The sequence below is a fragment of the Nomia melanderi genome, chromosome 8, assembly GCF_051020985.1.
Source record: "Nomia melanderi isolate GNS246 chromosome 8, iyNomMela1, whole genome shotgun sequence".
Taxonomy (NCBI): domain Eukaryota; kingdom Metazoa; phylum Arthropoda; class Insecta; order Hymenoptera; family Halictidae; genus Nomia; species Nomia melanderi.
In genome coordinates this window covers 3,175,541-3,189,568 of record NC_135006.1, presented here as the reverse complement: position 1 = coordinate 3,189,568, position 14,028 = coordinate 3,175,541, and the positions used below count along the sequence as shown (strand labels likewise).

Genomic DNA, 14,028 nt, shown 5'->3' with positions numbered 1-14,028 from the left:
TTGTTTTTCATGCGTGTTTGATGTGCTTTGTGACTGATTTGTAGATTCATAATGTTCAGTGTGTCTGTAAGGCTTTCGTATTTATCATTGCACACTACTATAATGATAATAAAGCAGTTGTCTTTCTAGTTTCACACTACTAAAGCAAATTTTAAAAACAGTATTTCAAAATAGCGGATTGGATTGGTCTAATATGTATATATATACATAGACATATAGATATATATACATACATGTGGTATAAAAAGAAAAACTACATTAAAAGACGTGAAAATTGAAGTGTAAATTGTAAATTACAATTAATTAACCAGAGCGCATTTCTAGATACCTAATTTATAATTCTTGTTAATATCGTGAAATAGAGACTTGAACGACAGTATCAATGCATTAACGAAATTTTCAATTTGTATTTGTGTGATAATATGTATCCTAAATGGACCCATATTTTTGAGATATTTTATATATAGTTCATCTATTGCTATTTATTTAGAGGATGTTTCTGTTTTCGTTTATATAATATGAAAGTCACGCATTTTCAAATTAAGAATTTGATAGTTCATCAAACACACAACTTAATAAACATGTTATTTAATTATTATTATTACACATTGAGCATTGATTTTTATTGTTTCACTGACATATCATACATTAATACCTATCGGATTTCTATTCCTTACATTTATTTTTTCTTCATCCAGAAATTTTGGTGTTTTAACTAAGAGACAAGAATTCATTGTTAAGCCGAATCTTTTCATAATTAAGTGATTAATGAATTTTTATTTTTACCGATAAATAAAATACTTACTAGTGGGTGATTTGTAATATCAAATTACTTACAATATCCAATATTAACTTGTATTCATGTTGATGCTACACGAGAAATCTAACACAACATCTTGAGTGGTGTGATGTACCAACTCTTCCCTATCAGTGGTAATCGTCAGCGTGCATTGCTGATTAATTTCATTGCGCGACAGCGCTCGAGTAAATGAATGATGACTACAGACTGTAGCGGAGCTTCTTTCATCGCGGACGATGCGTTACAATACAGCTGCTTCTTGATTTCCAGCACGTTATAGCGGTATTGAAGTCACTGCACCGTGAGAATACAGTTACGTGGTATTCCCTCGAGAATAATGGCGGCCATTAGTAACGCGGAGGGGACAAGCAAGAGCGAGAAAACACAATGCTATTAGAACTTTCAATAACTATTTTTTCTCCTTCCACAAAAGAAAGGCGTAGAGCTCGGCGTCGAACGTTTTCTGTACAATCTCTGTACACTTCTTCGTGAATCTTTCAACTTCTGAAGTCTACAAATCCGTATGCAAATTCTACCCCGGGCGAAGAGTGTATAGGAAATGTTTTTATTGGTAATAAACGAACCAGAATGAAATGTTTCCGCTTAATGCAAACGTAAACATTTTTAGTTGATTATGTAAATCAAATGGTCTTGAAATATGTTATGTATATATAAATATACATATATAATGATTATAACAGAAATTTAATCGTTAATAACGATTAGCGAGTAAGTTCGTTTCAGGTTTAACCGCCGTTTGGATACTTCATTAAAGATTAGCTGCAGACGTTTTTTCGTACCGTCTAATTATATAATATTAGCATTGTACATAAGTCTTGATGTTCGTGACTTGAGATTTTTGGGGGACTTCAATTGAATCCATGTAAAAACTAACATTTTATAACTAACACAGTTTATACCTACAAATTGGTGACTAATTCTAATAAGCAATTAAATCACTCACCGATTTTTCAACCGTTAATTTTATTAATTGTAAATATAAATCAATCGATTTGATAAAAAATGTTTAAGAATTTAAGTTTAAAAACTATGTTCTTTCTGTGTTCTGTCAAATACATGCTAACCGTTGAATTCACCGGCGCACAAAACAACTGGCAATAACGGGAGTATAAGTACAACAAAACAATTTGTTATTCTAGATAACAATCAGCTGTTCGAAATTATTGTTTTAACAGTTTTTATTATGTTTTTGTAACTTAAAATTGTAACTTAAAAATCACCGAAAAACCCCCTTTTCAATTGAGTATACCCCTCAATGCACGGCCTCGCAATGCGGTTCTGACATGATGTTTATATGTAGAATATTTATGCAATAGCTGTGTTTTGAATAGGAAAGAATTGGAGAGGATACATTTGTGTCTTCGAGATGAGTATTTACTAATTTATTTTGAAAACACTTGCTGAATATTACATAGTAGACCCAGAGAAAAACGATAGCGACAGTATTCAAAGGATTACAAGAACCAAACACGTGGGACACGTAATTAACATTTCTTTCCATTTTGCAAGTAGTTCTTACATGTATGTATTACTGATCAACAGCTATTAAATTTCATACTATTTACTAACGAAGTTTAGTTCACTAAAAACGGAGTACATAAAAAATTAGGTAGAAATAATTATATTGCTACGTAAATTGGTGAATAAATTTTGATTTTTGTTAAAAAGTATACAAATACAATATTCTATGGAACATGTAGCATAACGACTAACTCAAAAGATAGAAGAATTTAATAAAAATTATTAGGTAAAGTTCTGTCTGATTTTCTGAAATTAACCGCAATATCTAAACTCTGTCAATAAATTATTAACATGCATAAGGAATAATTGTTGATCACTTAATCACACTAGTCTCTCTTAATAAAAGATTAATCAATGAATTGTGCACTAACCTTTAGAAAGAAAACTTAATCAATTATTCGAAGCTATTCCACATGAAATCATGCATCGTATTTCGTGTATACGTGACGATGCTGCTCATTTTTTTACTCTACCTTTGTGTCTAATTAACGGGTCGCCTCAATTACAGAAGTTAATGATTAACAGACTGATGCTACAATATACGCGGTATTGTACTTTTACTTATTCGGTCGACTGTCGCGTATATCGCCGCAAAAATACTTTTGGACTATTACGGATTAAATTTGATGAATTTTTATTTACGGAGATACTTACAATTTTTTACTTATGACACAGAAGTAGATAACGAGTTACATATGTACTTATATTTTGCAGCGTGTATGCCATTCGAACTTAAAATTGTAATAAATGTTTTCTATATACTGATAAAGTCTAATGTTCGCAATATGGAAACTACGTAAAAATATCTAGCCTTTATTGAAGTCGATTTTAAAAGACCAATTTTTTAAAGAATGGCACACATTGGATTTAAATATGCAATTTTCCACTTAACTTTTCAACTTTTTTTTGTCAATAAAACGAAAACCAATGTATAAACAAGAAAATCGCTTTTTTTATTTAATCAAAGACATATAACTCTTTAAAAAAAAGATTCGAATTGAAAGTATTGCTCACATTTTTGGCTTTGTATGGCAATAATGAAGTTCTGCGAAGCGTGAGTGTGGCTGGATGCGCCCGAATTTATTCGAACGCGTCGTCAGTTTCACCCGAGCCACCCAACCAAAGCAGAATCTGATTGGAATTCAAAGATATTTTATCCATCTAGAACCGCCTAAATTGAAGTGAAAATAATTCTGTACACGTAAAAATGTTGCCCGGTTTTATCCGAAACTGGTACTCTAATTCTTAAACGTTCACGCGATCTAACATTCCGAAACTAAATATGATATAATTATTATCATTTATAAAAGAAATAAAAATGCTGGGAATTATACTGTATTTCGTTTTATTTCAAGCGGTAAAACCTCAGAATTAATTTTATATTCATCTCGTTTAACAAAAATGAAAAATAAATGAGTTTTTTATTCGGTTAATGTTCTATTATTAATACCTACATATATTTATCCTTATTATTACAGCTTTCAGACTTCTTTCTCTATTCCATGTTGTCCGACGTCTTACGTCGGCAAATTCGAAAGTTCGGCTTGAGCTGTGTCCTTAATTGGGATAGAATTGTAATTATATAATTAGGATAAAAAACAACAATAATCAAATGTAGATGTTAACTTAATTGAGAGCGAATGTGAAATTCCATTTGAAATGTCGATGCAAATTTATCAGAACCAGAAACACTTCGGGCAGGACAACATAGAGCGTAGTTAGTCATTTGGATCTATTATTTAAAAAGTGTTTCAAATACAATAGTTTCTATTTTGACGAATTGTCAATGTAGATACGTTAATATTCTTTTGTAGAGAACGATCTGCTGCAACGATTGATACAAACAAAATGTTATGATTATAGTTGAAAAAATAATAATGAGCTTCATCTTTTACATACGTCTACTTAGAGGCAAACTATTAAGTATACTGTTACGTCCGACTTACTCGCCTCAAATCTTGCTAATTTTTATGATGGTCATCATGAAACATTTGACGTCATGTGTGACGCAACGACAACCGTAAAGACCAAACAAATAGTTATGAATCACGATGATGACAAAACGAACTTAGACTTTTGACAATTTCAAACAATGACAAAACACAACTTCCCTCCACCAAAAAATGCAACTGACCACTCCTAAAAAAAACCTAAGTTTACATAAAACATGACGCTACGAGAACCGACTAGAACGCTACGAAACTTTTCGGAAGACACAACTCCACAAACGCGCAACTTTCACAAACGCCGCGAAACCGAATTTCGCACGAAAGTCCTAAAAGATCTGTGTGGTTACAATAAAGTGTTTCTTCTACACTAACATCTCGCCGTGTGTTGTTCTCCGATCGAGACAAGAGCCTAACTGTTTTCACGGATACCCTTCCGTGTGTTATGACAATGTAACATATACCAAATTTCTTCTCTTAAAACAGAAAAAAATTTATTTGAGATATTTTGTAAATAATGAATAATTCTAAAAGTAATTGCATTCATGGATAAAAATGGGATACCCTGTATAATTTTGGGTAAATTTGGGATCGTATAAAATCGAGCAGGTGAAGTTACAGGTGTACTTACAGTTAGGTAAGGAGTGGGGAGCACAGATCATGCCGGACCGTTGTAGAACACTAGCACAGGCGTGCGACCGAGTATTGAGTTGTTTGACATTTAAATATGGTAGAACGTTCAATAACGCGATTCAAAGACTACTGAAAGATAACTATAAAAGTGAGATTCTTCATAACAAAGTCATACAAGCAGTATGGAAGTCGAATCTTTAATTATCGATGGTTAATACCTCAAAAACGAAGTTTTTCAACTGACGCGGTAAAGGATTTTCGGTAACTATTTACAATGCGATTTCTCACTTATTTCGATGACCTTGAAATACGTTATCAAGGTCATCATTCTGAACAACTTTCGCTTGAATATGTTCTGGAATGGGGAGTTTTCATACTTATTTTCAAACAGAGTAACCCTTGTATGACCTTGATCTTGACATATCGATCTTGACATATCATAGGTCATTGTCCTGTACACTCACGACTTTAAACATTTTGGCGTATTGGTTCCAAAGTTACCGATATTAAAGATTTGCATTACGCTAGACATTTTCGTCTTCATATTCATTTATTGAAGTTGTGTTCCTCATAACACGTATACACGAACTTCATTTCGACAATAGAGATTGGTATTATTGAGACTAGTTCTTCCGGGATAGTAATAATAATAATATTTTCAAGTACACTAATTGTAGAACTTCGATAATGATACTTCGATGCGCGAATAGTGCTATAAACACAGGTAAGTGTTAAGGTTTCTAAAATTAACGTGGTGAACAACTAATCGAGTATAATATTTCTTTTATGTATGTTACGTCACCTATTAACAATTGAATTTTAAAAGGAACGATCCAATTTGATCGGGTGCAACTGTACCTAAAACCGAATTCTCTAAAGAGATCGATACCCGATTTTATTCTTTAAAATCTACCCAAGTTTAAGTGAAATCAGTTGGAGTTCGAACACTTATCTAAATCCACCCGGTTTCACCTGATTTTAGTCGAAACAGGTACCCTGATTTCTAAATACCCACTCGATTAAACGTTTTCATTCACTGTAATTGAAGTCATCAGTAATATAAAATAAGATCAGTCGTCGATGATATGAAAATTATATAAGAAACAATTATAGGTAAGAACAAACGACTCACTGGAATGAGAACGTACGAAATAGCATTATAGGCTATTATCTATAAATTCACGTCACTACATACAACATTTCAGATAAAATTCGGTATTTTGATATTTTGCTTTATTACATTGTTATTTGAGGATGGAACGCGCTCAACACACTCGTGCGTTACAATATCATGCTAACTATACATACTTAAAATATTTTAAAATAACAAACATGGCCACATATTATTTTCAATGAAAACATAAAATTATTTGTATATCGTTAATAATGTTGAAGGACTGAAGGGCGGGGTGAGGGGAGGTAATTTTGAAACAGTTTTAGAATTAAAAAACGCACAACTTTTGAAAGGCAACAATACTTGTGCAAACAGTCATAAACAAGTATTTATTTCTAAACGAACGATTTAAAAAACCATGGATAGAGGTATTGTAATACAATTAGATGTTGCATACGATAACATATACCAATTGTAGAAAATGACATATTATAAAAAGTTAAATGACAAGTGTACAGATATTATTTTATATTGACCTCGATGTAAGATTAAACAAAAACAGTTCCTTCAAAATAATTCATAACTGTTTGTATTTTTATAAGAGCCTAATTATCACTAACGAAAACCCAAAATTCTTGGTTTCGAACTGAAGCACGATAGGTTACACTCTACTTGATGATATGAACTGGAAATCCAAGAAGGAACGGATATCAAGGCCGATCTCTCAGGCCTCCCGTAGCTCTCTCTCATTATCCTTCGGTAAAACCGAACTTAATTAGGCTCCGGGCGGAAAGCCGTATCGTTATGTTCAAATACGAATCGGATCCGAAAAATATACTAAGTCCTGCCTTTTGAAATCGACCACCCGGAATATTCCTGTTCCTACTAATAATATGAAAGAAATCATAGGAAACTGTTATTTCTCCCAAACTAGCAAATATCCCGAAAGTTGAAACTTTCTTTAATTCTTCGCCTGAAAATATCTGGGCTAGATTCAAAGATCTAATTGCAAAGATTTCAAATATTAACAAATATAAATTGTCATGCAATATTTTTGCACTCAAATTGAATACTTTCTTGTTAATTAGCACATTACTTATCGACTGTGAATTAAACGGTGCACACATATACAAAGAGCAATCCGTTTAAGCTTGAATATTTTTGTATATCGGGATTTTTTAATATGGCTTGGCAATGAATGAAATGAAACAAAAAGCTTAAGACATCGTTTATATTTGTAAGTCATTAATGGTTATCGACACTAGGTTTACGAAACGTGTCAATTTCATGCATATTGAATTTTACAAATATTAATTGGTAAATATTTATATCGATTTTAATTGATGGAATTATACAAATACGTATCCTAATTTGAACCTCTAATTTCCAAGATGCAAATGAACGGACTTTAAATTTTCTATGAATGATAGATTAAACTGTCTTATAAATGTCCGAATTATCCTAATGTTAATGACAGTTTTTATAAGAATTTACAATTAATGTTAGAAACATTGAACATTTAAGATTTAAACAGCTTATTTATGAACAACCAGTCGTTAAACACTGGCGATGTAGAGTTTATTAATCGGATGCCGCTAAGTAATGCGTTAATTGGTATGCATTAAAGTAAACATACAGTGAGCATGAAATCCTTTTGTATTTTCGAATTCGAGGATTATTTAATCACTCGACTTTTATCGAATTTTCTATCATTTATTACAATAAAGATTTCCCATCCGTTTTCGATTCCTCCTAAAAAAACATTGGTGTTAATATGTCTTTTTGAGAAAATTAACCTATTATTTACATAATATTATGGAGGGATGCAACTAATATCTAAAAATTTCAATAAGAAATTACATATGTATATGATACACTCAGCGACAAAAAGATAGCACACCATATAAATAAGATGTTTTTAACTGTTAAAACTATATTGAACTACTTTTGATGTTTATATTGTTTAATAAAAATAACAAATTATTTTAATGTATTTAAACAGATTAATTACAAAAAGAAAATATTTAAAATATTTATTTTACAATATGTACTGGAAAGTGAAAAATTAGTGCGTTAAAGAGATAGCACATTCCTCTTAAATTACGTGACATTTAAAAGAAAATATTATTTCAATATCTTGTAGCTTCTCATTTTGCTTGTATAACTGACAATAAGCGTCTTGGAACAGATTTAACTTTTTAACCAATTTTTTGCTTAATAATGTCCAGTTTCGTTCGACAGTTTTTTAAATCTTTAACGGTTAGAAATTGTCTTTCCTTAGCATATACTATTCTTGCTAACTATGCCCAACAATTTTCGATGATGTTCAAGACTGGTGACAGCCAGCCACTCTAAAATTTGAATATTTTGTAGTCTAAAGTTTTCTTGTACATACTTTGCTTTCTTAATACTAGCATTGTTCTGTTGAAAAATAAAAATTTGCCTTGCAATTTTTACTGCATGTTTCTTTAATTGTTCGTCTATTAAATTAATATAATTCGAGCTTTTCATTTTTCCATTTCTAAGCTTAATTGTATCGTTGCCGTAAAAGTCGATTCTAGCGCACATCATTATTCATCCACGACTTGCTGTCGACGATTTAAAATCTGTTTCTTTACGTCAACCATGAAAATAATACTGATATTTATCTGGTCCATCCAACGTAAATCTTTTTTCGTTACTGAAAATGACTCTTCGCCATTTCTTTTCCCAGTGAATATGTTTTTCTGCAAATTATAATCAACCTTCTTCGTGCAACTTTGTCAGTGATGGTTTACGCATAAGTTTCCAGCGTTTTATGTATTTACAATTATTTACAATACGCTGTACATTACATTGATGCAATTCTTAAAATTGCACGTCGTGACGATCAATGGTTGCTTTCGGACGACCTATACTCTACGCTTTTCTATAATTTACCATATGTCTTAAAGCATTACAAATAACCATACGACAACGATTTAATATTTTCGTAATTTTACTAATAAACAAATTCTGAATTCTTGCTATTTCACAATCACTCATATTTCACCACGACTCATTGTATGAGTCATTTAGTTTCGGCACATCTTTGTTACTAGCCCAGCCGCAGAATGAAGAAATTATACGGCCAACGGCAAAGACTCGCCAAAACTGAGCCGCCATACCAATCGGGCCGAGCGCTGCGAATTAACGTCTCCCGTTGCCCTGTGTCCCTTTAGCAGTGGGCCGGTGGCCGTAACGTGAGAGGCGGATACTACTTGCTGATGTAAACTGTTTTACGACTCTGTACCAACTGAAATAGGATAACTTTGAAGATGTGCTATCATTTTCACGCAGCGATCACTACTGATGTTTACGTTCTCAGATTTCTTGTAAGCCCATGGACACAACAGAGGTGTTTACCCTGAACATCTGCATTATATTGCTGACTGAAAAACTATTTTTTTTTTGGGCAAGACTGGCCTGTAGATTGTGCCTGGGTTTTTTTTAAAAGATACCTACAGCATAGTGCTCTCTATCCTTTTAATTTGAGAATTACTGGTTTACCAATAGGAGGGTTCTGTTTAGCAGAGCTACTTTGATATTTGGAATGTAAGAAAAGTTTCAAAAAACTTATAAAACTCACCTGTAAGTTAATTGCAACATTAGCATAATATTGCTGACTGAAAAGCGATACATAGTACAAGAACTTTTATTACTCAATTATGTTCGCGAACACTGGCAAAATTATACAATGTGCTATCTTTTTGTCGCGGAGTGTATCTATAAGAAATACTATAGTTTGCCAAGGAGACACCATGGAATAGTATTTACAATACGTATATTTTTCTGTTAATCCGTACAAAATCGTATTGAAGCGAAGGTTCGTTCGTACGAGTGGGATTATAAGAATGCGCTCCTGTCACAGCAGACCTACGATTAACCTCAATGCTGTCTACATACTGTAGAATTTATTTATTAAAAATCCCATGTGTTGCCGCGGTAGGGAATAAAAAAAGAAAAGATACACTTACTTGGTAACAGTAACAAAAATCTAAAGAACCTTTATTTCAATATAACTCGCTGACTCGCTAAAAAGAAAACACGCCGCTCGCTCACACGCTCAGGGTTACTCGTCAACTGTCCCGCGTTTTCCCTATCCTCCGTCCTCGTGTTGTCTTTCCCTTTTCTTCCATCCCTTTTTACACTCAGTCACTCACTCACTCACTCATTCGTTACCCTTAGCCACGCAAAATTCCTAGGCAGTAAACCCAGGTCATCCGAAAACGTCCACTCTGTCCCAAACGCTCTTCATTCACGCTCCACGGTTTTCCAAACCGTTTGCAGGCATACGTCCTCATCCGTTCAGCGATTTACAACATCCACTCTGACTCATTCTAACTTTCACTCATCTGGAAAAACCCTACAATACCTACTGCTGTATACTCTTCCTAACTCGTGGCAGTGTACCTAAAACGCTTCGAACTCCTGTGAATTGGATTCTTCGCCGTCAATAAATATACATGCCCAAGTTAAAAAATGAGATTCGGTGTCCCATGACCCTGTTACTCAAAAGCTACCACTCACGGTTTCATGCGGTCAACAGCTACGACCGTCTGTTCCTTCTTCTCAATGCCTTACATACCAAAACCGTGAAAGTCTTATATAACATTTTTGATAGTTGAGGTTTTTTTTATAAAATTGGCACAATTATCTTCTTTGACGTGTTCTGTTGGTAGTTTTGAACCCAATAAAAACGTTTAGGTATTTTGTTCCTTATCCGTTACTATAAGCTCGTTAAAAATGGGACTTAGAATACTCATATATTATATTGAATCAAATATACTTAAAAAAAAAAGAAATGTAATAATATCAAATAAAAAGATGATCGAAAGATCACTTCATTTGCATTTTCTTGTTAGAAAATGTCCGAAAGCAACCAGAATTGCGAAACTTTAAATTCGAACTTCTTAAAAGAAATTCTCCTTTTGATGAACGTATGTGCGTACTTTTTTGTACAATATAGTAAAAACAATATGGATATTTAATTCATTCGAATATCGTTATCACCTTTTAACCCTGGTATACAGTTTACCGGAACAATTGGCGAATGGTTTTTGTAAAACTTTTAAAATATATTTTTGAATTTAATTTTAATATTAACTGAACGTAACCTACGAATATGAAAATAATTACTTTCAATTACGCTGACTAAGGTATGTAATAATTCAATGTATACTCGGAAAACACCTTTATGATATTTTCGCGCGAACTTGCAGAAAATCTGTCTAATTGCCAATTACTTTCTAATTACAGGAAGTCAGTTTAGTGACAACACACCTCCTGTAATGTCGATTGACCGAAATTTGGTGCTTCGGGACACTGAGCCCGTGGGAAGCGTCGTGACAAGGGCACGCGCCGAGGATAATGAACAGGATCAATTAACCTACGGTCTGGAATCCATTGGCCACAACTATAACGGAGACGACAGTCCTCAGCCACCTCTCCCCTTTTCCATTGACAATAGCACCGGCATTATCTACGTCAACGAAACGCTTAAAGGCAGAGTAAGTGTAATTTTTAATCCTGTGTAAAATTAACTTAGTAATTAGAGAATTCTCGGGACAGGAGCTCGCTTTTTCATAATCATTAGAAGCTTGCGGTTAACCCTTCTATCATTTTCTGTTTATTTTATTCTGCTAAACCTAGGAGTAAGAATACATGTTCAGTTATACGATATGAAATGTTATCCATTGCGTGCGTGACATAAACTATATGAACTTCCCGCATGCTACGTATATTTGTCCTATTAGAACAAATATTTTGTAGAGAACATGTGTAGCAACTTCTAGCAATACCCATTTCTCATCAGAATCATAATGTGATGACCAAAGTATAATTATTATAATACAATGATCTATTTATCATTTTTATATTGTGCAAGTTATTTGCAGGAAATACTAATCTTTTACACTTGAAAACAGAGAAAATATAAACATCGTGCGATTAAGAATTGAAGAAATAAAAATAAATTTGAAATGTCTTGTTTTTTCTTGAAACGACTGTTTTTAGAATTTTATAAGATATGCAGCGAAAATACTGTACAACTGTACACTTGAATATATTTGTGTAAGAACTGTAAAGAAATCGAAACGGATACAGATAAGGCGTTTCGCTTGATAAGCACTTATAGTTACGATTTAAGTATATTAATCTATGTGTTTAAAAATAAAACACTAGGTATATGAATACCATATACAAAACATATGTAACAAATGACACATATATAAGTATTATATATTTATAAGTATTATAGATACTTTTCTTTTACATTTCTTTATGATTTGCTTGGAAAAGAAAGAAATAGATTTTTTAAACATTTTAAATATGTTCGGATACACTAATGGAATGTACTTTAAAAACATTACCAGTAAATCTACGAAATATGTAGAAATTATTTTTGATATTAGGAAAATATAATTTGTTTATAACAACAACTTAAATCAAATGGAATTAAATTAAAGTGGACAATATGGTCCCCGATTACCAAACGATAAACTAAAATACAACTAAAATAATCAATCACTAAGTTTCAACTTCTCTATAACTCCATGATATCACTTCTCTATACAACTTAACATTTTTCATGTTTTACAACTTTACCCTGACTTCCCTTACAACTTTCTTATCAGTCACTCTCTTAACAGCATACCCTTTTTAAGAAAAATCCCTAACAGGTTCACGGATCCTGCAACCCAGAAAACTTTCTTGTCGGATTTCCACTACCTCTTTTAATATTTCATAGATCACGTCTTCCTCGCAACTTTCTCTTTTACAGCAAAATATGGTTTTAGGTTGCAAATACATATTTGTTCTACAACCATAGTAGACAAAACAAAAAATTATTCTTGTGCCAAATGACTAGTGTTTGACGATTCCAGCCCATTGCGCGCCGGTTAAAAGTAGGCTACATTCCTCTACATTAAAAATTCGAGTTCCCTTAATGGTATTTAGTACTAAATGTTAATCACTTTCTGTAAATTCATACGTGTAATGTATAAAGTAAAATAGAAGATACATGATTTCTCAATTTTTTGTTTGTCTCTTCAAGAACATATCTTATCGTTAGTATTAGTTATTAGATAATGCGATAATATGTACATACCTACATGCTATTGAGTTCTATAATGTCTTAGTGAAGTTGCAGAAAAGCAACATCCTTCCCGATTTCAATGATTTTTGAATATGTTTTAGAAGTCAACATTCTACACAACTTTTACCTTTTCATATGGATGGCGATCGGGCCAACTAGAAATTATTGAGATGTTATTAAAAACTTTCGATACAGTACACTTGCATCGAATTCTGTGTATACAGATGTGACTAATACAACGGTCGTTGCTGTAGCAGATATCGTCGGTGAACCGTTGAATGAATAGCGATATCGACCTTACTATATATAGGGTGCTCCAAGAAATATCGGTTATGTAGCTTCAATCGCTAAAGGCCAAGGATACAAACTGGAATTACGAAATGAAAACGTTACACCTGGAAAAACTAGCCCCATTGATACGTACCAATCTACGTTATCTAAATAAAACTTATTTCTATACAATATACGAAACTGATTTTAGATGGATGACCCTACATACACTGAAATTGCACTTCACAGTCGACGGCAACGGCTCTTATAACGGAGACCATTTTAACAGTCATGTCCATATATATTTTATATTTTTTACATAGAATTTAAACTAAAAACTAAGCCCGACCGCCACTTATATGAATGAGTAAGAGTTGTTCAAAGTATTGATTTCTACAAGCTACTAAAAAATAATTGAAATCGGGGAAGAAGCAGCTTTTCTATAATTTAACCTGCGTTGTGACTTTAATTAGAAATTCATAACCGAAAAGGGTATTCAGGACACAATTGAATAATATATTTTTTTTGTAAGTGCACCGATACATTTTCAAAAAGGCAGTCTTGTTTTAACCTTTTAGCTATTGTGCGCCACTATAGTGGCTTTCATGTA

General features: G+C 32.7%; 1 protein-coding gene across 1 annotated transcript in view; it reads left to right on the top strand.

Moving 5' to 3' along the window:
• Cad96Ca (tyrosine kinase receptor Cad96Ca) overlaps positions 1 to 14,028 on the top strand; it is a 39,643-nt gene that overhangs the window by 12,770 nt on the left and 12,845 nt on the right. Inside the window, exon 3 of the mRNA XM_031975772.2 lies at positions 11,312 to 11,562. Coding sequence (XP_031831632.1) covers positions 11,312 to 11,562 — 251 coding nt within the window. The remainder of the gene's footprint in view (positions 1 to 11,311; positions 11,563 to 14,028) is intronic.